The 27011-nt window shown below is 38.6% G+C and overlaps 1 protein-coding gene across 1 annotated transcript in view; it reads left to right on the top strand.

The window, feature by feature from the left end:
* Positions 1-22719, top strand: part of STEAP4 (STEAP4 metalloreductase) — a 29853-nt gene extending 7134 nt beyond the window's left edge. The window contains exons 2-5 of the mRNA XM_043872263.1: positions 16625-17082; positions 17706-18233; positions 19484-19648; positions 21689-22719. Coding sequence (XP_043728198.1) covers positions 16627-17082; positions 17706-18233; positions 19484-19648; positions 21689-21952 — 1413 coding nt within the window. The 5' untranslated portion in view covers positions 16625-16626 and the 3' untranslated portion in view covers positions 21953-22719. The remainder of the gene's footprint in view (positions 1-16624; positions 17083-17705; positions 18234-19483; positions 19649-21688) is intronic.
* The last annotated feature ends 4292 nt before the right edge of the window (positions 22720-27011 follow it).

The following is a 27011-nucleotide window of genomic DNA, read 5'->3' as shown; positions in this document are numbered from 1 at the left end:
ATCAGCTCATTACAAATATGTTGTCAAGTCATGTAGGGCTTTCAGAGTGAAATTCAGAAAAACAGAAGGAAGGACTAAGAAGAATCCCTGTTTACAGGCATGAAATTAAAATGAAAAATCCTGCCACAGCGTATGGAGTTTTAAAGTGTTATTTGTATTCTGACTGCCTGGGAGGTGCCTTGCCAGATCACTGGACTTGCAAACAGCAGCCCTGAAGGAGGGGAGATGGGTGTCTGGAGAGGACAATGTAGGAGGAATTCAAAACCTTGTGAAAACTCAGTTCAGAATTCAAAGCTGAATTCTCAAAGGGAGACAGGGACAGAATGTCTTTAATACTGGTTTCATCCAAATGTAACCAGGATGTTGTATGGCACCAAAGGAGAAATGCTATGGAGGAATAACTGTGGTAGATTCATGGCTGGATTTGATCAAATTATAACTTGTGGCTCATGAAAGACAACTCATTAAAGTTTCCTTAAGGGAGTTACAGAGCAGTCTACCAAGTGTTGTGTCTGGCACCCCTTGATCCTCTTCCTTGGGGTGCCTGAACACTCTTCAGTTACCATAAAAATAGGAATTCTAGGTTATCAATTATACCCAGCCAATTATTACTTAGAGGAAGAAATTTTAAAGCAAGTGAAATGTTTCTGCAGCCCCTTATAAGCTCATCCATAGCTTGTTCTCCCTCTGCCTTTTCCCTCCACACCATCTCTCTCCAGTGGTTCTCAGCTCTGGATGCTCTTGAGAACTCATTTGTTTGGCTTGTTTTTTTTACAAAAAAAATACAGATTCCTGGGCCCAATCTCAGAACAATTGATTCAGAATCTCAGGAGGTGGTACCTGAGCATTTAATAGCATTGATTTTTTAAGTATTAAGTATTTAAAACATGCAAATTTTGTAATTCTGTCCCAACATTTCCAAACAAGACTTTCAAATAGCAAATAAGCAAATGAAGAAGTCCGTACAGTGGACTGAATACTAAAAAAGAACAAACTATTTGCACAAACTATTTACACATACACCAACTCAGATTGATCTTAAGGGCATTATGCTAAGTGGAAAAAAAAAAAGCCAATTTGAAAATGTTTCCTTTTGTGTGGTTTCACTTACATAAAATTCTCAAAATGATAAAACTACAGAGTAAAGATCAATGACTTTCAGAGATGGGGGAGGTGGCAGAGAGGGGATCAAGTATGACTGTAATGGGGGTAGTAATGGAATAGCTCTGCATCTCGCTTGCAATAGTGGCCACATGAAACTATACACGAGATAAAACAGCACAGAGCAACACGGCCAGTGTACTGGTGTCAGCCTCCCAGTTTTGATATTGTCCTCTAGCTATGTAAAAAGCAAGTGTTGGAGGAAATGGTAAAGGATGCACAAGAACCTCTTGTACTATCTTTAAACTTCCTGTGAATCTATCATTGCTCCCAATAAAAAGGTTTCCTTACTAATATCATTGATTTGTTAAACATAATCATGTAAAATATGAAATTTTTGTATCCTGTTTGGACATTTCCAAATTCTTTTTTTTTTTTAATTTTATTTTTTTTCCAAATTCTTAATACTCTAGAATCCTCTAAAACTGACTCTACATGACCGACATCAGTGCCCCCTCATCACACACCCATCGGTGCATGCACACACACACACACACACACACACACATGCACATTCATGCTTCTTAGTGGTGGCTTCTCCCATGGCCCTTACAGTTGTCTCTGCCACCTTTGCATCTGCATCATTGGTTGCCAATCTCTGATGTATATGTAACACTTTGTGGGTTTGCTTTACCTGTCTTGGCCTCCCTCTATGGGAAATGCTTCCAGAGGAGGCAAAGTGAAGTCGCTCAGTTGTGTCCAACTCTTCGCAGCCCCATGGACTGTAGCCTGCCAGGCTTCTCCATCCATGGGATTTGCCAGGCAAGCATACTGGAGTGGGTTGCCATTTCCTTCTCCATGGGATCTTCCCGACCAAGGGATTGAACCTGGGTCTCGCACACTGCAGGCAGACTCTTTACCATCTGAGCCACCAGGGAAGCCAAAACCTGGAGATTTTCCAAACCAGGCGATAGTCTTGTTTTCCTTCCTGTTATGTAACTGAGGTCTGCAAAGAGCTGAAGGAAGGAGACCACTTTGCCATAATTTAGCCATAACTAAGTAGACTCCAGGAGTTGGTGATGGACAGGGAGGCCTGGTGTGATGCGATTCATGGAGTCGCAAAGAGTCGGACATGACTGAGCGACTGAACTGAACTGAACTGAACTGAAGTTACCCAAACTTTCCCTTAATAACTCTGCTTCCTGTTTACCACCTTCCTTATTTTCTTTATTCTCTCCATCCTACATCTGTGAATAAAAGAGTACTAGGAAAGTTTTTTTTGTTTTTGTTTTTCCCCAAGTCTTTAAACAAGGAGCCTTACTACCTCCATAAATCCATGTTTATAAGTGGGAGTTATTTTGAGTTACAAATAGTCTGAAATGGGTATAACTTCTTTCTTTACCTAGTACTTCCTGTAAAACACACCCTTAACAAGATCTCCCTTGTGGTTTAGAGTATGCATACATCTCATTTTCATGAACTCCTATCGTTATGTTATTTTTTTCAAGAATGTGGAATCAAATTCTTCCAGAAAATTAACATTTTATTTTTTACATCTATTTCATCATCCTAGTTATGGTAACCTTAGGTCTGATCATTTTTCTTGTATCATAAACACATAATAATAATAATCAAAATATTGTATTACCCTGGGTTGATTTGCAAGCAGAGCCTGTGACTAAGGTTTGCATGCAGATAGTTTACTACAGAAGTGATTGCAAAGAGAAGGAAAGAGGGGCAAAGGGCTTAAAACAGGGAACATGGGAAAGACAGGACAAGAGCCCATTAAGTTGGCCATGGTTACAGATGAGTGAGGGCTTCCCAGACGATGCTCATGGTAAGAACCCACACGCCAATGCAGGAGACATAAGAGATGCAGGTTTGATCCGTGGGTCAGGAAGATTCCCTGGAAGAGGAAATGGCAACCCACTCTATCCAGTATTCTTGCCTGGAGAATTCCCATGGACAGAGGAGCCAGGCAGGCTATAGCCCATGGGGTTGCAAAGAGTCAGACACGACTGAGGCGACTTGGCGCACACAGATGAGTGGTGCTCTATTGCTCTGGGACTTCCCAAGAAGCCTTGTGAAATGTGTCAGAACTGTGTTCCAGACAATGAAAAGGGAAGCCCTTATCCATGGCGTCCACTGGGCTCTGATGGCGCCATGGGTTGTACATGTCTGAGTGCCAAACAGGTATGGGTTTCAGAGAAGCCCAGAACAAAGATCAAGAGATAAAAGATTTCAAGCCCAAAAGTGAGCTTCTGTTAGGCAGTGGAAACAGAGCGGAGCTCGGTTATTGCCCAGTGACTACAAATAGAACCAGCAGGATTTGAAGTGCAACTCAAGATGTATGCAACACAATTATCAAACTTACAACTTCTATAACTTAATACAGAGTGACTAACTGCCCAGTGGAATAACTGTATTTCTTTCTATTAACTCCATCAGTGATATTTTAATATCTCCTTATTGTTTCTGTATCTTCAATTTGCCCAGGGATGTCTCTGAAGATTTAAGAGTGAAAATAAATTTTAATGGTTGGGGTAACAGTCCAAGTGTATTATATTGGATTTCCAGCTGCATTTTAAGAGGGAAATATTAAAATGTGAAAGAATTACAAATGGGGGAAATTCACACTTGAGCTGTTTTTACATCTATGTTTTGATAAATTCTTATGTTCTGAAGCCATTTCATACATGGTTTTACTTGTAAGAAATAAGTGGGGACAGGGCTTCCCAGGTGGCTCAGTGGTAAAAAATCTGCCTGCAATGTAGGAGGTGCAGTTTCGATCCCTGGGTCAGGAAGATCCCCTGGAGAAGGAAATAGCAACCCACTCCAGTATTCATGCCTGGGAAGTCCTATAGACAAAAGAGCCTGGTGGGCTATAGTCCATGGGGTCATAAAAGAGTTAGACACAACCTCGAGAGTAAATAACAAGGGGGGAAAACAGAAGTTTCTTAAAAATTACTGAATGTTATTTCAAATAAATTTGATGTGTTTTCAATAATCACATTTATAGAAGCATAATGAACCCTTAATTTATAGAATTTACGTAAATACTACATTAATTAGATCATTAATAGAATGACTAATTAGATTGCAACCAGTCCATCCTAAAGGAGATCAGTCCTGGGTGTTCATTGGAAGGACTGATGTTGAAACTGAAACTCCAATACTTTGGTCACCTGATGCGAAGAGCTGACTCATTTGAAAAGACCCTGATGCTAGGAAAGATTGAGGGCAGGAGGAGAAGGGGACGACAGAGGATGAGATGGTTGGATGGCATCACCAACACAATGGACATGAGTTTGGGTGGACTCCAGGAGTTGGTGATGGACAGGGAGGCCTGGTGTGCTGCAGTTCATGGGGTCACAAAGAGTCAGACACGACTGAGTGACTGAATGGAAATGAATTAGATTAAATTATAGCATATTAAATATTATCTTAAGAATGGCCAGCTTATTGAGTACTTACCATGTCTCAAGAATTGTTCTAGGATACATTAATTCATCTGGCCCTTACAATGTCTCTAAAGTAGGTACCATAGAGCTTTCATTTCAAAGATAACCTAACTGAAACACAAAGAGCTTGAGTAATTTGCCCAAGGTCACACACTAGTAAGTAAAGAACAAAATACTAGTGTAGTGTAATTAATATCTTCAGTGTTTTTTAAGTTTATGAAAGTTTAGAATAGATGCATGTGGGGGCCACATGATCAAAATAAAGTCTGGACTCTCTCTCCAATGATTAAGATGATCCAAATGAGAATATGTCAATAAAGACATCATCCATCTCACTGCAGGACACCAGCAACTTTGTCAAATCTGTATTTTGCTTGCAAATGTTCATTCCAGTATAGAAGAGAGAAAAATAATATACTAGGACAAATAATGAAAAAAAGTGATAGAACAGACAGGCACACTGGCATTCTTTCAATTTACTTACAAACCAGTTTCACAAAGTAAAAAATTAAGGCATCATTCAGCAGTTTGAGGTTTGAGTTTTAACAACTAATTGTTAACTGATTAGAAATATAATGTAAATTGCTACACTAGTTTGCATTTGAAGATGCTAAGAGTTTTTCAAAGGCATAGCTGTGTTTCCATATGATAGGCTCTGATCATCTCCAGGTGCTTTCTCGTATAAAGTCACACCCTTCTCTGATACAGTTCAGGATATCAGTCATCGGCTAGTTTATAAAATAATTCAGTTGTTGTGGTTAAATCAATTATTCAAAGAGTTTCTGTGGAAGTTTAGAACAGTCTTGTATGTCTTGTCCCTTTTTCTATAACTTCTGACTCCTTATAAAAGTCTGAATGATCTGCCTGTGTTATAGATATTAATACACACCTTCAGATAAGCTCATGTAAGAATTCCTTTTTTCTAATTTGAAAAGATACATGCGTTCCCATAGAAGCACTATTTACAATAGACAATACAAGGAAAAAACCTAAACATCCATCAAGAGATGAATGGATAAAGAAGACATTGTATACATAAACACTGGAATTATTAGCCAGTCATAAAAAAAGAATGACATAATTTAATTTGGATGCACTGAAATAAAGAAACAATGAAAAAAAAGAATGAAATAATGAAACACAGATGGACCTGCATGCTAAGTCACTTCAGAGGGGTCCAACTCTTTTCTACCCTATGGACCATAGCTGGCCAGGCTCCCCTGACCATGGGATTCTCTAAGCAAGAATACTGAAGTGGGCTGTCATGCCCTCCTCCAAGGGATCATCCTGACCAGGGATCAAACTCACATCTCTTATATCTCTTGCATTGTCAGGCAAGTTCTTTGCCACTAGCACCACCTGCGAAGACCCCAAAGTAATTTGGACAAAGACAAACATCATATGGTATCACTTACATGTGGAATCTTTTAAAAATGATACTAATAAATTTATTTACAAAAAAGAAATAGACTCACAGGTGTAGAAAACAAAATGGATGGTTATCAAAGCAGAGGGGTAGTAGGTAGGGGAGATAAATTAGGAGTTTGGGATTAACATACAAACAATAATATATATATATATAATAGATGAACAAGGACTGATTGTATAGCACAGGGAACTATATTCAACATCTGGTAAAAAACTATAATGGAAAAGAATATGAAAAAGAATACACACACACACATATATTTGCTATACCATGAAACTAACACAACATTGTGAATTAACTATGCTTGGATAAAAACAAACAAAAACAAAAAAATTCAGATATTTTCCATAGACTAAAATGAAAAGGGCAAATTTCTGAACTTCTTTTAAAAAGGTGAAAGCTTCATATGCTCTGCAATCTGCATGAAATTTACTATGTCGGAAGTGAATAGTGATTAGGTCTGGTTTGAAATTCCACATCAAATTCATGGAGTTTTACTTTAAATCCACTTGGGTGAAAGAAATAATGTCCTTAATACCTCTCGCCCACCAACCTCTCTCTCTCTTTACTCCTCCCTTCCTCCCAGTGTTCAGCGTATTCTCATTCAGCTTCCTCTTCATCATGTACCTCTCACTGTGCCTGACACACAGAGAATAACTGCAGCTTAGAACTCCAAAGATCCACCCCTCCACTATCATCCCACAAATATTTATCAACAAGTGCCTGGTCCATCACAGTCAGTGCTCTTTTTAGCACTGAGGAGGCATCATTGAACACAAGAGACTACCATCCCCACCCACCGCCCCCCCATAAAAGATTAACTAAAACCTTACACTATACACTAAATATTGGGAAGAGAAATTTTTTGAGAAAATTCAGAATCAAAATAAGAAATAATATTCTTTGAAAATGGAGAGAGTATCCTAGATGATTTTATTAGATCATAAAAACTTCAAGAACTTTTATTTGATTTATTATTAATTTAAATTTCAAAATCTTAAAAAGCAACACAGTCAGATGGTTTATAACTTTATATCAGTTTAGTTTTGCCCTGCATCTCTTTTACATTGGGTAAGATTAAGAAATCTTTTTTTTTTTCCTTTATTTTTATTAGTTGGAGGCTAATTACTTTACAAATTGTAGTGGTTTTGCCATACATTGACATGAATCAGCCATGGATTGACATGTGTTCCCCATCCCAATCCCCCCTCCCACCTCCCTCCCAATCCCATCCCTCTGGGCCATCCCAGTGCACCAGCCCTGAGCACTTGTCTCATGCATCCAACCTGGACCGGCGATCTGTTTCACACTTGATAAAATACATGTTTCAATGCTATTCTCGCCCTCTCCCATAGAGTCCAAAAGTCTGTTCTATACATCTGTGTCTCTTTTTCTGTCTTGCATATAGGATTATCGTTACCACCTTTCTAAATTCCATATATATGCATTAGTATACTGTATTGGTGTTTATCTTTCTGGCTTACTTCACTCTGTATAACAGGTTCCAGTTTCATCCATCTCATTAGAACTGATTCAAATGTATTCTTTTTAATGGCAGAATAATATTCCATTCTGTATATGTACCACAGCTTTCTTATCCATTCATCTGCTGATGGGCATCCAGGTTGCTTTTATGTCCTGGCTATTATAAACAGTGCTGTGATGAACATTGGGGTACACGTGTCTCTTTCAGATCTGGTTTCCTTGGTGTGCATGCCCAGGAGTGGGATTGCTGGGTCATATGGCAATTCTATTTCCAGTTTTTTAAGGAATCTCCACACTGTTCTCCATAGTGGCTGTACTAGTTTGCATTCCCACCAACAGCGTAAGAGGGTTCCCTTTTCTCCACACCCTCTCCAGCATTTATTGCTTGTAGACTTTTGGATAGCAGCCATTCTGACTGGCGTGTAATGGTACCTCATTGTGGTTTTGATTTGCATTTCTCTGATAATGAGTGATGTTGAGCATCTTTTCATGTGTTTGTTAGCCATCTGTATGTCTTCTTTGGAGAAATGTCTGTTTAGATCTTTGGTCCATTTTTTGATTGGGTCATTTATTTTTCTGGAATTGAGCCGCAGAAGTTGCTTGTGTATTTTTGAGATTAATCCTTTGTCTGTTGCTTCGTTTGTTATTATTTTCTCCCATTCTGAAGGCTCTCTTTTCACCTTGCTTATAGTTTCCTTTGTTGTGCAGAAGCTTTTAAGTTTAATTAGGTCCCATTTGTTTATTTTTGCTTTTATTTCCAATATTCTGGGAGGTGGGTCATAGAGGACCTTGCTGTGATTTATGTCGGAGAGTGTTTTGCCTATGTTCTCCTCTAGGAGTTTTATAGTCTCTGGTCTTACATTTAGATCTTTAATCCATTTTGAGTTTATTTTTGTGTATGGTGTTAGAAAGTGTTCTAGTTTCATTCTTTTACTAGTGGTTGACCAGTTTCCCCAGCACCACTTGCTAAAGAGGTTGTCTTTTTTCCATTGTATATTCTTGCCTCCTTTGTTGAAGATAAGGTGTCTGTAGGTACATGGATTTATCTCTGGGCTTTCTATTTTGTTCCATTGATCTATATTTCTGTCTTTGTGCCAGTACCATACTCTCTTGATGACTGTGGCTTTGTAGTAGAGCCTGAAGTCATGCAGGTTGATTCCTCCAGTTCCTTTCTTCTTTCTCGAGAGTGCTTTGGCTATTCGAGGTTTTTTTGGTTTTTTTTTTTTTTTTTTGTATTTCCATAGAAATTGTGAAATTATTTTTTCTAGTTCTATGAAAAATATCATTGGTAGCTTGATAGGGATTGCATATGAATCTATAGATTGCTTTGCGTAGTATAGTCATTTTCACAATATTGATTCTTCCAATCCATGAACACGGTATATTTCTCCATCTATTTGTGTACTCTTTGATTTCTTTCATCAGTGTTTTATAGTTTTCTATGTATAGGTCTTTTGTTTCTTCAGGTAGATATACTCCTAAGTATTTTATTCTTTTTGCTGCAATGGTGAATGGTATTGTTTCCTTAATTTCTCTTTCTGTTTTCTCATTGTTAGTGTATAGGAATGCAAGGGATTTCTGTGTGTTAATTTTATATCCTGCAAATATACTATATTCATTGATTAGCTCTAGTAATTTTCTGGTAGAGTCTTTAGGGTTTTCTATGTAGAGGATCATGTCATCTGCAAACAGTGAGAGTTTCACTTCTTCTTTTCCTATCTGGATGTCTTTTATTTCTTTTTCTGCTCTGATTGCTGTGGCCAACACTTCCAAAACTATGTTGAATAGTAGTGGTAAGAGTGGGCACCCTTGTCTTGTTCTTGACTTTAGGGGAAATGCTTTCAATTTTTCACCATTGAAGATAATGTTTGCTGTGGTTTTGTCATATATAGCTTTTATTATGTTGAGGTATGTTCCTTCTATTCCTGCTTTCTGGAGAGTTTTTTAATCATAAATGGATGTTGAATTTTGTCAAAGGCTTTTTTCTGTATCTATTGAGATAATCATATGGTTTTTATCTTTCAATTTGTTAATGTGGTGTATTACATTGACTGATCTGCAGATATTAAAGAATCCTTGCATTCCTTGGGATAAAGCCCACTTGGTCATGATGTATGATCTTTTTAATATGTTGTTGGATACTGTTTGCTAGAATATTGTTAAGGATTTTTGCATCTATGTTCATCAATGATATTGGCCTGTAGTTTTCTTTTTCTTTTTCTTTTTTTTTTTTTTTTTGTGACATCTTTGTCTGGTTTTGGTATTAGGGTGATGGTGGCCTCATAGAATGAGTTTGGAAGTTGATCTTCTGCAATTTTCTGGAAGAGTTTGAGTAAGATAAGTGTTAGCTCTTCTCTAAATTTTTGGTAGAATTCAGCTGTTAAGCCATCTAGTCCTGGGCTTTTGTTTGCTGGAAGATTTCAGATTACAGTTTCGATTTCCGTGCTTGTGATGGGTCTGTTAAGATTTCTTCTATTTCTTTCTATTTCTTCCTGGTTCAGTTTTGGAAAGTTATACTTTTCTAAGCATTTGTCCATTTCTTCCAAGTTGTCCACTTTTTGGCATATAGCTGCCGGTAATAGTCTCTTATGATCTTTTGTATTTCTGTGTTGTCTGTTGTGATCTCTCCATTTTCATTTCTAATTTTGTTGATTTGGTTTTTCTCTCTTTGTTTCTTGATGAGTCTGGCTAATGGTTTGTCAATTTTATTTATCTTTTTGAAAAACCAGCTTTTAGCTTTGTTGATTTTTGCTATGGTCCCTTTTGTATCTTTTGCAATTATTTCTGCCCTAATTTTTAAGATTTCTTTCCTTCTACTAACACTGGGGTTCTTCATTTCTTCCTTCTCTAGTTGCTTTAGGTGTAGAGTTAGCTTATTTATTTGACTTTTTTTCTTGTTTCTTGAGGTAAGCCTGTATTGCTATGAGCCTTCCCCTTTTACAGTGTCCCATAGGTTTTGGGTTGTTGTGTTTTCATTTTCATTTGTTTCTATGCATATTTTGATTTCTTTTTTGATTTCTTCTATGATTTGTTGGTTATTCAGAAGCGTGTCATTTAGCCTCCATATGTTTGAATTTCTAATAGTTTTTTTTTTTTTTTTCCTGTTATTGAGATCTAATCTTACTGCATTGTGGTCAGAAAAGATGACTGGAATGATTTCAATTCTTTTGAATTTACCAAGGCTAGATTTATGGCCCAGGATGTGATCTATTCTGGAGAAGGTTCCATGTGCACTTGAGAAAAAGGTGAAATTGATTGTTTTGGGGTGAAATTTCCTATAGATATCAATTAGGTCTAGCTGGTCCATTGTGTCATTTAAAGTTTGTGTTTCCTTGTGAATTTTCTGTTTAGTTTATCTATCCATATGTGTGAGTGGGGTATTAAAGTCTCCCACTATTATTGTATTATTGTTAATTTCCCCTTTCATACTTATTAGCATTCGCCTTACATATTGTGGTGCTCCTATGTTGGGTACATATATATTTATAATTGTTATATCTTCTTCTTGGATTGATTCTTTGATCATTATGTAGTGTCCTTCTTTGTCTCTTTTCACAGCCTTTATTTTAAAGTCTATTTTATCTGATATGAGTATTGTGACTCCTGCTTTCTTTTGGTCTCTGTTTGCGTGAAATATTTTTTTCCAGCCCTTCACTTTCAGTCTGTATGTGTCCCTTGTTTTGAGGTGGGTCTCTTGTAGACAGCATATATCAGGGTCTTGCTTTTGTATCCATTCAGCCAGTCTTTGTCTTTTGCTTGGGGCATTCAACCCATTATTTCAGGTAATTATTAATAAGTATGGTCCCATTGCCATTTGTTGTTTTGGGTTCGCATTTATACAACATTTCTGTGTTTCCTATCTAGAGAAGATCCTTTAGCATTTGTTGAAGAGGTGGTTTGGTGGTGCTGAATTCTCTCAGCTTTTGCTTGTCTGTAAAGCTTTTGAATTCTCCTTCATATCTGAATGAGATCCTCGCTGGATACAGTAATCTGGGTTGTAGGTTATTCTCTTTCATTACTTTAAGTATGTCCTGCCATCCTCTTCTGGCCTGAAGAGTTTCTATTGAAAGATCAGCTGTTATCCTTATGGGAATCCCCTTGTGTGTTACGCATTGTTTCTCCCTTGCTGCTTTTAATATTTGTTCTTTGTGTTTGATCTTTGTTAATTTGATTAATATGTGTCTTGGGGTGTTTCGCCTTGGGTTTACCCTGTTTGGGACTCTCTGGGTTTCTTGGACTTGTGTGACTCTTTCCTTCCCCATTTTGGGGAAGTTTTCAGCTACTATCTCCTAGAGTATTTTCTCATGGCCTTTCTTTTTATCTTCTTCTTCTGGGACTCCTATGATTCAAATGTTGGGGCATTTCACATTGTCCCAGAGGTCCCTGAGGTTGTCCTTTTTTCTTTTGATCCTTTTTTCTTTTTTTCCTCTCTGCTTCATTTATTTCCACCATTTTATCTTCTACCTCACTTACCCTACCTTCTACCTCCGTTATTCTACTGTTGGTTCCCTCCAGAGTGTTTTTTATCTCATTTATTGCATTATTCATTTTTAATTGATTCTTTTTTATTTCTTCTAGGTCCTTGTTAAACATTTCTTGCATCTTCTCAATCCTTGTCTCCAGGCTATTTATCTGTAATTCCATTTTTTTTTTTCAAGATTTTGGATCATTTTTATTATCATTATTCTAAATTCTTTTTCAGGTAGATTCCCTATCTCCTCCTCTTTTGTTTGGCTTGGTGGGCATTTTTCATGTTCCTTTACCTGCTGGGTATTTTGCTGCCTTTTCATCTTATTTAGATTGCTGTGTTTGGGGTGGCCTTTCTGTATCTGGTAGTCTGTGGTTCCTTTTTATGGTGGAGGTTTCTCTCAGTGGGTGGGGTTGGACGATTGGCTTGTCAAGGTTTCCTGGTTAGGGAAGCTTGCATCGGTGTTCTGGTGGGTGGAGTTGGGTTTCTTCTCTCCAGAATGCAATGGAGTGTCCAGTAGTGAGTTTTGAGATGGATCTATGGGTTTGGTGTGGCTTTGGGCAGCCTGTATATTGACGCTCAGGGCTATGTTCCTGCATTGCTGGAGAATTTGTGTGGTATATCTTGCTCTGGGACTTACTGGCTCTTGTGTGGTGGGTGGTTTCAGTGTAGATATGGAGGCTTTTGGATGAACTCTGATTAATTAATGTTACCTGTATTCAGGAATTCTCTGGTGTTCTCATGTTTTGGGCTTAAGTCTCCTGCCTCCGGATTTCAGTCTTATTCTTTCATTAGCCTCAAGGCTTCTCCATCCTTACAGCATTGATAATAAAACTTCTAGGTTAATGGTGAAAAGATTCTCCACAGTGAGGGACACCCAGAGTGGTTCACAGAGTTACATGAAGAATGGGAGAGGGGGGTAAGAGATAGAGGTGAGCAGGAGGAGAAAAAGGGGGACTCAAGAGGAGAGAGACAGATCTAGGCAGTACTCTGTTCCCTAAGTGTTCTCTGTGGCCCAGAACACCCACAGAGATTCACAGAATTGGATTGAGAAGAGAAGGGGGGGGAGGAAATAGAGGTGATTTGGGGGAGAAAAAGGAGAGTCAAAAGGGGGAGAGAGTAATCAAACCAGTAACCACACTCCTGAGTAACAATGGGTACTGAAGATTGGATTCTTAAATGTCCAAAATTGATATCAAATACTGAAAAACAAAGATTAAAAATCTAGAGTAGAGGTTAGACCCTTAAAAACACAATATTAAAAAAAATTTAAGAAATATATATGAAGTTTGCTTTAAAAATAGGGTCCTTTTTTTTTTGCAAGGTTATAGTGGGTTATAAAAATGAAAATTAAGGAGTAATAGAGGATTTTTTAAAAATGAAAAAAAAATGTTTTTAATTAAAAAAATAATAATAGTAGTGAAAATATATCTAGGAATTTCTCTGGAGCTATTGCGGGCAGTGTGGGTTCAGTTCAATTTCAGATAGTTCCTTTTTCCAGCTTATAATTCTCAATATCTATAGGCCCCTTCCAGTGTAGTCGGTGTTAACTACAGGGATTTTTAATCTGTTGCACCTGTCACTTCTAAAACGGTTCCCTTTGTTTATTTGGCTTCTGTTTGCAGGTCTCTACAGAGTCTAATTTCCGCCCTGACACAAGTGGGCGGAGGTGGTCTCTTGTTTAGGTTCGCTTGTTCAGTCGTGCTGTGGGGAGGGAGGGGCGCTGCAGACAAATGTCACTGGGTTGTGTGGGGAGCATTTGCAGTGTTCCGGCCATGCTGGGTTTGCCCCGCTTGCAGTGTGTGCACTTCCCCCCTTTACACTGCTCAGGCTCCAGGCTGCTCTATAGGGAGTGGGCCCTGAGTTGCGTGCACTTCCCAGGCCTAAGCCGCTCAGGTTCAGATTTTTGGGTACTGCACAAAGGCCCAGACTCGGTTGGGCCTGCGTTTTGTGCCTTCCCCATCGGAGCAGCTCAAGCAATCAGGAGCTTGATGAGCACTCGCCAGGTGCAGAGTGCCTTATCCCCTCCCCATCCCTGCCTCAGTTTCCTGGGCTGGTCAGGCGCGCCTTGTGTCTCTTCTGGGGAGCTGATCTCTGGCTGCAACCCTCCCAGCAGATGTCAACCATCCAGAATCTCAGGAAGTCTTTGGTTAGAAACGGGAAGTCTGTTGGCAGTTTGGTAGGAGATGCTGTCTCTGGCACCGAGTTTGCCTCTTTCTGGCTCTGGCTGGCAGCCCGCCTCCCCCCTACCTCCGGCGGGGGATGGGCCAGTCTGCAACCTGCTAGCTCTTCTCTGTTATTGCTCAGTCTTTTGTTCTGTGAACGGGCCTGCAGTGCCTTAGTTTAGGGCTTCTCACAGGTTAATTCTCTCTCTCTTGCTATTCCACAGTTTAAGTTGCTATCTCAGGTTAGCTCCCTCAGAATGCCCTCAGGGCATTCAGGCCTGGTCCTTACCCTAAGCCATGCTGCCCACTCCTGTCCGTTCAGCCCCCACTTGCTGGTGGCGGATGCGAGCGTCTGGGGTACTTTTCTGCTGGGAGTTGCTTTTAGGCATGTAATCTGTGGGTTTTATTTATTTTTCCTCCCAGTTAGGTTGCCCTCCGAGATTCGAAATCTTCCCCCAGACCCGCCAGTGAGAGGTTTTCCTGTTGTTTGGAAACTTTCTCTATTAAGTCTCCCTTCCCGGGACGGACCTCTGTCCCTAACTCTTTTGTTTCTCTTTTTATCTTTTATATTTTGTCCTACCTCCTTTCGAAGACAATGGGCTGCTTTTCTGGGTGCCTGATGTCCTCTGCTAGTGATCAGAAGTTGTTTTGTGTAGTTTGCTCTGCGCTCAAATGTTCTTTTGATGAATTTGTGGGGGAGAAAGTGGTCTTCCCGTCCTATTCCTCCACCATCTTAGCTCCCTCCCTCAAGAAATCTTTTGCTATATTGAAGTCATAAAGTTTATAACCTTTCCCTTCTAAGGTTATAAAATAATCTTCCATGGCCTCTTCCAGTTCTATTATAGGTTCATTTCTTTTAAAAAAAAAAATACATTTCAAGCCTTAATATATTTTAAATTTACCTTGGGGAAAAGTGTGAGTATAGATTAAACTTTTTCTTCCAATTGCTTATTTAGTTGTCATAATATTAGCTACTGAATAAGCCATCTTTTCTACATCAATTTGAGATGCTCATCATTATCATATAAATTTAGGTTCATTTCTGATTTTTTTTTTTTACTCTATTCCACTGAAAATTTGTTACTCCTGTGACAGCAGCATGATATTTTATATTTAAAATATTTAAATATTTAATAGAACTGGTCCTCTATTTATTAGAATAGAACTAGCCCACTTTTCAGAATGTATAGATTAAACCAGAGAAAACTGACATTTTTGTGAAGCTGAGGCTACCCACCCAGAGACATGCTGTACATTTCCATTTACATGAATCTTCTGAGTCTTAGGGGAATTTTAAATTTTTCTTCATTTGGATCTGGTACATATCTTGTGCGTGTGCATGCTCAGTTGCCAAGTCATCTCTGACTCTTTCTGACCCCACGGACTCTAGCCCACCAGGCTCCTCTGTCCATGGGATTTCCCAGACAAGAACGTTGGAGTGGATTGCCATTTCATTCTCCAGGGGATCTTCCTGATATATACCCTGTATCTTAAATTCATTCTTAAATACTATCTCTATTTTGTTGCAGCCAAAAATAGGGCCTTTTCTTCTATTAAATCTTCAAACTGGTTTGTTTTTCTCATATGAGAAGAGTATTGATATTAATTGAATGCCCAGACAAGATATTGAATTGCTTTTAGGTGTACAGCACTTTTTCAATTGACTTTTGAGTTTTCCAAGATTACAGTTTGATTGTCTACAAACCCTTTTGAATTTCTGTACCTCTAATTTCTTTCTCCAGTATAATTGTGTTAGCTAGAATCCAAACAATAATGTAGGATATATATATATTTATCTGGTTTATGACTTTATTAGGAATATTTCTAGTAATTCTCTTTAAAGTATGAAACTAGATTTCAGGTTGAGAAAGATACTTTGTATGTTAAGGAAATATCTATTTGTTCCTTTTTAAATAAAAATAAAGAAAAACTGTCAAATTTTAAAGTAGGTCCACTTAGCATACATAAATATGGTCATATTTTTCTCTTTAATCTTCTAATATGATGTATTCTATTAATAGATCTTCTCATATTGAATTTATAGAACTAATCTTTACATTTTTAGAATAATCCTATCTCATCCAAGTGCACTGTCTCTTAACAGACTACCAGATACTGTTAGTTAATTTGGGATTTTGCATCTGTAAACGTAAATAAGTTGGTCTATAATTTCCATATTAGTGCATTCTTTGTCAGATTTTGCTCTTGAGAACTTTGGGAACTGTAAGTATTCAATAATGCAGTATCATTGCGATACACGGCCACAGTTTAAGACTGCAACTGGTAAATGTCTTAGGTTTTCACTGCATTTCTTTATCCAATACAAGATTTTGTTAAATAAGACATATGAGAATATATGAGACAGTTTTTACTCCTTCCAAACTTTGTAGGGAATGTGCTTGAGATAATTCATCAGAAGATTCAGACATCACTCAATCACTGTTTCCTTGATATAATTTTCATTCCTTTTTACCAAAACATTCATATTTTGTTTGGGTATTTGATTATCTTTCAGTTATGGAGAAAATTTCTACAGATGCATTTCCTCTCACTATGCATTCTTCAGAAAAGCAAGAGACTATATGTATTTTTGGAACTGGAGATTTTGGAAGATCACTGGGACTTAAAATGCTCCAGTGTGGTTATTCTATTGTTTTCGGAAGTCGAACCCCCCGGATGTCCAGCCTGCTGCCCAATGGTGCAGAGGTCATGAGCTACTCTGATGCAGCCCAGAAATCTGACATTATAATCATAGCAATACACAGGGAACATTACGATTTTCTCACAGAATTAACCGAGGTTCTCAATGGGAAAATATTGGTCGACGTCAGCAACAACCTCAAAATCAATCAGTATCCAGAGTCAAACGCAGAGTACCTTGCCCAGTTGGTGCCGGGAACTCACGTGGTAAAAGCATTTAACACCATCTCAGCCTGGGCTCTCCAGTCAGGGGCACTGGATGCAAGTCGGCAGGTAAGATTACAAGATAGATCTACACTTCATCTTTAAAAAGTAAATGTCTTACTATGCACTTACCTCAAAGATTCCAAAACATAATTCCAAAAGAAAATATTTAATTTTGCTAATATGTGCCATGAATAGCTTTCTGAGGTTTGACGAAGTAGGGTAACCAATTGTAGTGATTTATTTCCATTATCTATACCCTGAGCTTTTAGCTTGATAGAACCCAATGGTGTCAACCTCTAGAGGCCTCCTGTCAGTACTAGAAAATAACACCACTAAATTGTTGATGGATATCCTTTCCACTCCCGTTACTTTGTATGAAATGGGTTCCATTTACTCATCAAGATTAAAAGCAATCCGTAAGTGATATGGCACCCACAAATACAGAAGAGAACTCAAGTTGTCTGCACTGCAGAAAACCAAGTCTAATCCTATCAATGCACTATGCCTAAAGCCACTCTCAACTTAAAATCCTGGTACTTAACTATCCAACGTACACGTGCAAGTCTAAACCATTATCTCATTAAATATGTTCACTCTACAGCCTTATTTCAGAAGAAGTTAACTACTATATAACACCATCCTCCATTAATAAAGAAAGAATAAATACAAATTTAATTGTTTTAACCCAGGTGTTGATCTGTGGAAATGACAGCAAAGCCAAGCAAAGAGTGATGGATGTCGTTCGTAGTCTTGGACTTACTCCATTGGATAAAGGATCTCTCGTGGCAGCCAATGAAATTGAAAACTACCCGCTCCAACTATTTCCAATGTGGAAGTTCCCCTTCTATTTGTCTGCTGTTCTGTGTGTCTTCTTCTTTTTCTACTGTGTAATAAGAGAAGTAATCTACCCTTATGTTCATGAAAAAAGAGACAGGACATTCCGTCTGCCTATTTCTATTCCAAATCGTGTCTTTCCAATAGCAGCACTCACACTGCTCGCCTTGGTTTACCTCCCTGGTGTTATTGCTGCCATTCTGCAGCTGTACCGAGGTACAAAATACCGCCGATTCCCCGACTGGCTTGACCACTGGATGCTTTGCAGAAAACAGCTTGGCTTGATAGCGCTGGGATTTGCCTTCCTTCATGTCCTCTACACACTTGTGATCCCTATTCGTTATTATGTACGATGGACATTGAACAACAGAACCGTTACCCAGGTAAATCTCTACTCACTGGTATTCTCCTATTTTTAAACCAAAGAACAATCTTGCTACATCACATTCCATTTCATAATTACAGAAAATCACTCTTCTAAACATCTTTATTTTTTTAAGCAGCTACAATTAGACAGTCATGTTTGTCTTGGGGAGTTTATTGTTTTACTTTGGTTTTTTAACAAATCCTGTTGAAATCTCATATAACTATTGAAGAGTCAAAGTTAGATTCCCAGGTTCACTTGGATCCATATCTGTATTCTCAGGATTCACTGGTACATAGATGTGAGAGCTCTTGAGTTACTTCAATAAATGCAAGCCAAAATTTAAAGTTTCTATTATTATGTATGATACTTTCTTTTGGAAGTCAAAACCAACCACCTTATAAGTGAAGGGGCTTCATGTCCAAACATGAATCAGAGGAATGTAAACAAATTTACAAAAGGGTGTTTATAACTCCATTAATGTTTATCTTGTGGGATGCCATCCTCAATGACTGGAAAACTAAACAATTCTGAGCAAATGTCAAAAACTATATTCTGCACAGTCAAAATATTCAGAGAAAATCAGCTTGGAGAGTCTTAAAGCAGTCCCAGAGAAAGTCTTATACATCAGTTCTGGTTTGGAAATAATTGGTTTTGATCAATCCTACTGCAGTCTCAAAGTTTATTAGTCAATAACTCATTGATGGTGTGTCTGTGGGATTTCTCTACATTATTTCCATAACAAATACATAGTATGTCCTTGGGTAATACTCATGTTACAGGGGCCAGATTTCTCTCAAGATGTGTTACAACAGACCTGAAGCTACATTACAAAAAAAAAAAAAACACAGAAAAGAATTCAAACTTCATGTGTGTGAATAATCAGCATATAAAGCAGGAAAACAGAACCCTGATGTAATCATTTCAGAACATCAATTTTTGCTTGGGGAACAAGAAGCCATATGGTAAAGAAGGTTTAAGTAAATGTTTATCTTGTTTTAGGATTTACAGGGTCAATTAAAATTCTCTATACAATTTCTGGAGTCAACCATCATAGTAAAGTCCTAATTGAACCAATTACTTTTTCTATCAAAAAGCATAATATCTAGATGTATTTTTCTAAGTGTAATTATTTTCATTGACTCTTTAGAAATGTTATACAACTTGCATTTAGCAAAGAAACGATGCAGAGGTATTTTTTCATCACCTTAAAATTTTGGGAAATTTGTAAAAAATGAAATTTTAAAAAATTGCTTCTAACTATTTTAGGCAATAACCAAGAAAGAAAATCCATTTAGTACCACTACCTCCTGGCTCAGTGATTCATATGTCGCTTTGGGAATGCTCGGATTTTTCCTGTTTGTCCTCTTGGGAATCACTTCCTTGCCATCAGTTAGCAACACAGTCAACTGGAGAGAGTTCCGATTTGTCCAGGTAAAAGGACTTCATGATTTAATCTACTTCTTAGTGAAAAATGATTCTGAGTTTACAAATATTCTGATTTTTCTCTCATACCCGCATAAATTTTCATTTTGCTCCATCAGTTCCCTAGCAATCACATAAAAATAGCAACTGAAACAAGTTCAGATTATAAAAGCTAAACTCTGGAATCCAAAGGCAGATTCCATAATGATTTGATTTCCTAGCAGGACAAGATTCCTGACCACTCCCAGAGACACAGCTAAGAGTACAGAGTGAAAAGCATCAACTACTATTGAACCCTGTGTATGGAGATATACTAGGCTCAAGGTGGAAAGAAACCCAAACACAAAATTTCTATTTCTGAAAATCAGCTTTAGAATGTGGACTTATGGGTATAAAACTTTCTATGCTAGCCTGTCATCATACCAGATTCAGTGCTGGTCTGTAAGATAGAAAATCAGTGTTTAGACACATCAACCACCAGATATGTCATTAAAGGCAGTTAGTAACTAATCTTGTAGACCAGAGGTCTTCAAAGTGTGGCACCTGGACCACCAGTAGCAGCATTATTGCCTGGGATCATGTTAGATACAAATCCTCATGCCCCACCCCTACCAAACTGAATCAGAAACTCTGGAGGTATTGAGGCAGGAGTTAGATGGGCCCCAGGTTGAACAATTTCTCCCCTGTGGATGAAAACCCCATAATAGGAGAAACTCCATAAAAGCAGGATGATGGAGGAGGCTGTGCCCTGCCCAGATACCAAATTTAAAAAAAAACACAATTCCTCGTTCTTGAAGTTAAGGAGACCTCCCCAGTGACACATGCACAGAAAGGCTTCTTGGAGGTAAAAAAGGGAGGGGGTGACACCTCATAGTAAGTGCTGTCAACTACCCATGAGCCTCTTCACTATTCACTGGACTCCATCTTGGCCAAGAGATGAGCTTCCACACATGAAAGGATCCTGAGATATACCAAATATGGCCTCAGGACCAAACAAATCAAAATGATTGGCCAAAGGAAACCCAGAAGAAATGACCCATAAAAGTAATTCAAACTGCCACGAAAGGGTGACTCAGCAACTCTCTCTCTCTCTGAGCCTGCCCATGTGTCTACCCACACATACTATACTCTTTTCCTCCCAATAAACACTGCTTGCTTCAATACTTTCTGTCTTTGTGGGAATTCTTTTCCGCAAAACCAAAGAATCAGGGTCTTGTCACTGACCACTGGTCTAATGGCTAGGATTTGGTGCTCTCACCACCTCAACCTGTCCTCAGTCTCTGGCTGGGAACTGAAGCCCAGCTTCAAGTCACGTAGGCTGAGGTCATCTGAGATCCTCCAAGATCAGTAAGGCCCAGCGGTTGGTTTGTTTTCACAAGCCCTCTGGGTGATTCTGAGGCATATTCCTTGAGAACTAGTATAACAGAATAGACCATTAGTAACAGAAGTCAGAATTGCACTTTATAGAACTGTTTGAATTCAAAAGTCTTACAGTTTATCCCAGGGACCAAATGCAGTCAACATTTTCTCATGTTTATACCTTTATTCAAGACAGAAATAAACACTGGGCTTTGTATGTAGGCCTAAACAAACAACCAACAAAAAGTAAAGTTTGCTAACTGCTGTTTACTGCGATATAATTCAGCTAGTATCTGTCAGCAACATACACTAATGTGGTATTTCTTGAAGACATACTGTGTTCTCTTCATCTCTGGCCTCCAGAAAAGATGGTCCAGAAAAGAGTGTTACCCTTGAAAAAGAAGGTACATTACTTATTCAAATGCAAAAGAATCTATTCCTGGGAACCTTTCTCATCCAGTTAGGTTAAGATGAAACCACCAGGTCATTTGTAAGCCGTCTTTTCTTTTTTTTTAATGATACAGTGATCATCCTGAAGGAGAGTTAATGTTTTTTCAGTTCTTGGCAGTGTTCTAAATACTACGGTTTTCAAAGGTTTGTGGCTTTTACGAATACCCTTCACTGACTCACAGTATTTCACATGAAAATGTAAACAGTGTTAATGTACATGTTTTTGTTTCTTGTTTATAGTCCAAACTGGGTTATTTGACCCTGATCTTGTGCACAGCCCACACCTTGGTGTATGGTGGGAAGAGATTCCTCAACCCTTCGAACCTTGTGTGGTATCTCCCTTCAGCCTACGTGATTGCGCTGATCATCCCTTGCACAGTGCTGGTAATCAAGTTCATCCTCATCCTGCCATGTATAGACAAGACCCTTATGCGGATCCGCCAGGGTTGGGAAAGGAACCCAAAATACTCAGAATCGGCATTGAACGGAAAAACAGATATTTAAAGCAAAGTTCAATTCACCTGGACTTCTTAACTACGGTGTTGCATGTTTAGAGAAGAAGAACTAGTGCAGTGAAGAAAGTATTTTTCTCCCACCATGGGCTGAAGTTTGTGAACAGAGGAAGAAATCATGCCTGACTTTGAGAAATGGGACACCGTTTTAATCTCAGGTCCATGCTGAGTCACTGCTGGTCTCTGCCTCTCCTTTTACTGGAGGTGGGGGGCTGAATTGCCATTAGCTTTGTGGTTTCACAATAAGAAGCTTCTTTGCTGGGGGCAACATACATGACCTAATGTCTTGCAAAATCCAGGGGAAGTACATGCAGTTTCCTTCTCTGGTTCAAGGGCTAAGTAGAGTGAAAGAGAAAATACTAAGATGGTGGCTGCTGATAAGGGCTTTATTAGATTGGTCTGAAAAAGAGGGCCAAGGAAGCAAAAGGAATGAGATTTTTATTCTGGTTTTTGGAAGTGCAGGTGATTATAAATATTGCCATGGTAAATTCTGTAGTTATGTGTGCTTTTTGATATTTTTTTTTACCAACCTGGATAGGTAGTATGGGGAATTATTTTATAAAACAATAAAAATTTCACAATAGATTAGAAATAATCATGGACTGGATATATGCAAACTTATACAGTTGTCATAAGATCATTCCTCCACAAAGGAATAAGTATAAAAAAGATTGAGTTAAAAATGAGGGATATCCACTTGGATTTTCTCAATGTACCATAAGTGAAGAAGAGTTGATAAAAGCCCTTGTGCAAAAAGTTTTTAAAAAATTAAATAAATTTTATAAAGTTTGTACTACATCAGGTTTACTATTATTTAGGTTTTGTGCTATGCTTTGTAAATAACATATTCCAAATTTGTTCAATATTAATCATCTATGAAATGAATTGCTAGTATAAAAAAGTAGCTTCTATAATTTGTCATAGTTTGTTATAAATTTAAGCAGTGAAATTAAATGAATAATGAAGTGTAAATTGGACCAAAACACAGATGAGAGAGAATTTTGAAGTCTTAGGCAGGAGAGGTGTGAGCAGCAGTTTGTAATAGGAGACTTGGTTCTTTCTCAAGTCCTAGCTGGAAGTCAGGATGCTTCTCTATGCTTTTTTGTGATAATGATGCCATTTCCAAGATGACCTTCAGCAGGATTAGCCTTCCTGGCTCACATATGGAGCTGACAGGAGCCTTATGTATGACCTTTCCACAAGCCGAAATAACCAAAAGCTTTGGATTTGACAATTTTCTGCCTGCCTCACATAGGCCATTTCTTTTACTTTTTACTTTCACTATCATATATTCTATATGACATTATACAAAATGATTACAATATATTAAAACATCACCCATAATCCAGAATATTTTTCTATAAAACTTTTTGAAAATAGTTCTACCTAGACTGTATATTCAATTGTGTATCCTTCCTTTTTCACTTAATATACTGTGGCTTTGTTTGCTTACTTACATGCTATATGTATTGAATCAGTGGCTTCATGATATTACATCAAATATGCATTTATTTTACCACTGCTCTAATTCAACATTTAAGTTATATCCATTTTTTACTAAAACAACATTTCAGAGGCTATCTTAGCACTTATAACTTTAGTGTGTATTTTTAAGTTACTTCTTCAGAATACTTGTGAAGAATTGTGATTAAAAATTAAAAAACATTGAATGTAATTGCCAAATTATTTTTGAAGTTAATACCATTGGCACCATATGAAGATGTTGGTTGCATTATACCCTTCAGTTCAGTTCAGTTCAGTTGCTCAGTCATGTCTGACTCTTTGTGACCCCATGGACTGCAGCACACCAGGCTTCCCTGTCCATCACCAACTCCCAGAGCTTACTCAAACTCATCCCCAATAAGACGGTGATGCCATCCAACCATCTTATTCTCAGTTGTCCCCTTCTCCTCCCGCCTTCAATCTTTCCCATTATACCCTTACAGATTTTGTTTGTTTGTTTAATTTCAGCTAGTGTTAATGAGAAGACACCCAGAATACTTGTTCCATTAATTTATCCTTGATCTACTCAAGGATTCAGAAAAGCTTGAGACTTTGAGCAGAGCTGTGCTGTGTGGTGAAGACCCCAGGGCATCAGTGAGAAAGACAGGGCAACTATCACTACTCATTCATTCCACTTTATGCAAAATACCCAAGTGTTCTAGGGTTGGCCACTGCCTTTTGGATAGAGAATTGGTTATCTAAAAGGTTAAGTACTATCCAGGCTAATCTAAAGGAAACGTTTGGGGTTAACCATGTGCCTTTTTTGGAAAAGAGTAATATTTTTACTGGCTATCTGATTCATTACTAAGACTAGAAAATGCCACTCTTAGGTTAAACAAGGGACTTCCCAGGTGGCTCAATGGGTAAAGAATCTGCCTGCAGTGCAGGAGACATAAAAGATGTGGGTTCAGTCCCTGGGTCAGGGAGATCCCCTGGGATTTAACATGGCAACCCACTCCAGCTTTAAAAAAAAAAAAAGCTTACCTACAGTAAAAAGGATTCTGTTTTTATAACCTAGTAAAAATGTTCTTCTTGGGTACTTCACAAAAGGCATCCAGGAAGCCAGACATTCCAGAGCACCCCTGGTGGTTTTGGCATCACAATGCATTGCTGGGCATGACCCTCAGCCTCATCCACAAGGCTCCAAGCCCCACCAGCTGACCAGAGAAGTCAGTTCCCTCCTTTCACCCCCTCCCAACATCCATTCCCAAGCCATCAAACCAATGTGCCCATCCTAACAGCTGATTCCCCGTTTCCTTAAGGTGGAAAAGAATTTGAAACAGAAATAGGTGTGTTGTGTGAACTATATTCCTTTTAACTGTTCCAAACTATTCTTCTACATTAAAAAAGTCAGACTAAACTTCCTCACTCTTTATACGTTTCCTGTATTCTAGGAACATTTTTATTATATGATAGACCTTTTATTTTTGTATATATTCCCCATGTTAAGGGATGACTGCTTTTGGAAATGTGTGCTCATTAAACATTGTTTTAAAAGTCTTTCTAGCTGTTTAATCATTCTGGTGTTGACTCATCTGCATTCCAAAGAAAGAGACTTGAAGGTTTTGGATCACAGTAGTTCTAGCATCTGGAACTAAAAATAGTTCCTTTCAGGGATAAGGAAAAGGAGAGGAAGTACAGGGGTTGGGAAGCACATTAGTGGATTTGCAGCTTCATGTGACACATGCCTACACTTGGCACATGCCGTATTCCAACATCCTGCATGTTTCAGTTTTTACCCTCAGAGAGGGAAAAAGCATTAGCAGGTCAAACAGGTAGGGGTCAAACTATCCCACACTGGACTTTTGTGGAAGAAAAAAAAAGGCCTTTCTTCCTTCTCTCAGGTGGACGCCACCCAGACAGGGCAACTGCCTTAATGGGTAGACTGATTTCAAGTTGAATTTTAAGTTGTGGGACCAGACATGAAATGCCTTGGACAACTGAACAACTGCAGCCCTGATGGGTGTTTCCTTTCTTTCAAAAGCAAAGTGAAAACAGATAAATAAAGAAAGGGTCAGCAACCTTGAGTAAGCTAGAAGTAGACAGAACAAAGTCCCTATTAGAAAGCTACTTTAACAAGAAGTTGCATTCAAGAGCTCTCCATGTGTTTCCAGTTCAAGGATCAGAGAAGAGTCATGATAACAATGAATGCAAATATAATGAATTTGATCACTAGCAGCTCAAAAGGTTCTGGACCTCCTCCCCAAATCAAGGTGGAATGGCAGTCAAGTTGCTGCACACAGAGCTTGCAATTTCCATTCTCCATCACGACTGTCCACACCACTACCTGTTTAATACACACACACCAAAAAAATCTCCTTATATGATTGCTCCTCCTCTACTTTGCTACAGTGAGTTAAGATCACAATGTGGAAAAACCCTCCAGTCTTCCAAAGCTTCATCAGTAGCATTCAGGAGAAGGGGAGTAAGGCACCCTTCTCTGCATTACCTTTCTGAAGTTTACAGCAAAGCCCTGAGCTCTCAGACAAGAAGAAACAAGAAATCGATCCAACTGAGGGGGGAGAAGGATCAGGGGTGAAGGGGAAAGCAATGAAAGTTGGAGTAAAGGGGAGCACAGACCAGCAGGGTCCTGCACCCTGCCTTAGCCCAGCCAGTTTCCTCCTATCGTCCCTTCCAATGTCACTCCATCCCCAAACCATCAAGCCAGTTTGACTATCCAAATACAGCTGACTCCTCCAGTTCACATAGGTTCTACCTGTTTCCTGCTAGGAAGGAATCTTGGAAGGCTTTTAATGATGTTGACTGTATGATATTATGACCAAACACCAAGCACTTGACATGCAGTACCTTATTTCACCCTCATTAACAACTGTCTAAAATACTCTTATTATTGCCATTTTCCAGAAGAAACTGAGCCTCATAAACACTGAATGCCTTGCCTAGAAAGAGGCAAACATGGGATTTGAATCAAGGCCATCTGAGTCCAGGACCACCACCTTTCACAGCATAGTACAATGGAGGACCCTCATGTGCTCCTCCAAAATATGCCTGAGGATCCATATATTAGGCTGAGTAGACTGAACCACTGGCAACATTTTTTTTTTAATGTTTTTAATGGGAGCCTTAAAAATTCCTGACTGCCCCATCCTTAGCACTCCATATTTGCCTATTGTTGAAATTAGGATGCCATTTAAGGTTGTAGGGACCTGTGATCCCTTGGTTTCAGCATTGAACACAGCTCTGTTGTAAGCACCACTTTAATGTGCCCACCACAGTCTGAACACAGGCTTTTTTAAGCAGCAGAAAGACTGCTGGTGGTAGGTACTAGGTAGTTCAGGTGTAGGTAGGCAAAAACCCCTGACCTGAGGACTCAGAGGAGCAGCCAATGAAAATACAGCTCTACAGAAGATGAAAGGCAAATGTTTTCTGTTTGGTTTCATCTTCATGCTTTGTGTGAAAGGACTTATGTTCTTGAGATCCAGTGACACGCCCCAGAAATTTCATAACACTTCTCACTTCGTATTTTAAGACTAGTTGAGAAATCTTAGTGCTAAAGAAAACAAGATTCAGTCTCACTACCTAAAGTT

Source organism: Cervus elaphus, chromosome 18, assembly GCF_910594005.1.
Source record: "Cervus elaphus chromosome 18, mCerEla1.1, whole genome shotgun sequence".
In the NCBI taxonomy this organism is placed as follows: domain Eukaryota; kingdom Metazoa; phylum Chordata; class Mammalia; order Artiodactyla; family Cervidae; genus Cervus; species Cervus elaphus.
The sequence above is the reverse complement of the archived record's forward strand: the minus strand, read 5'-3'. Positions and strand labels throughout refer to the sequence as shown.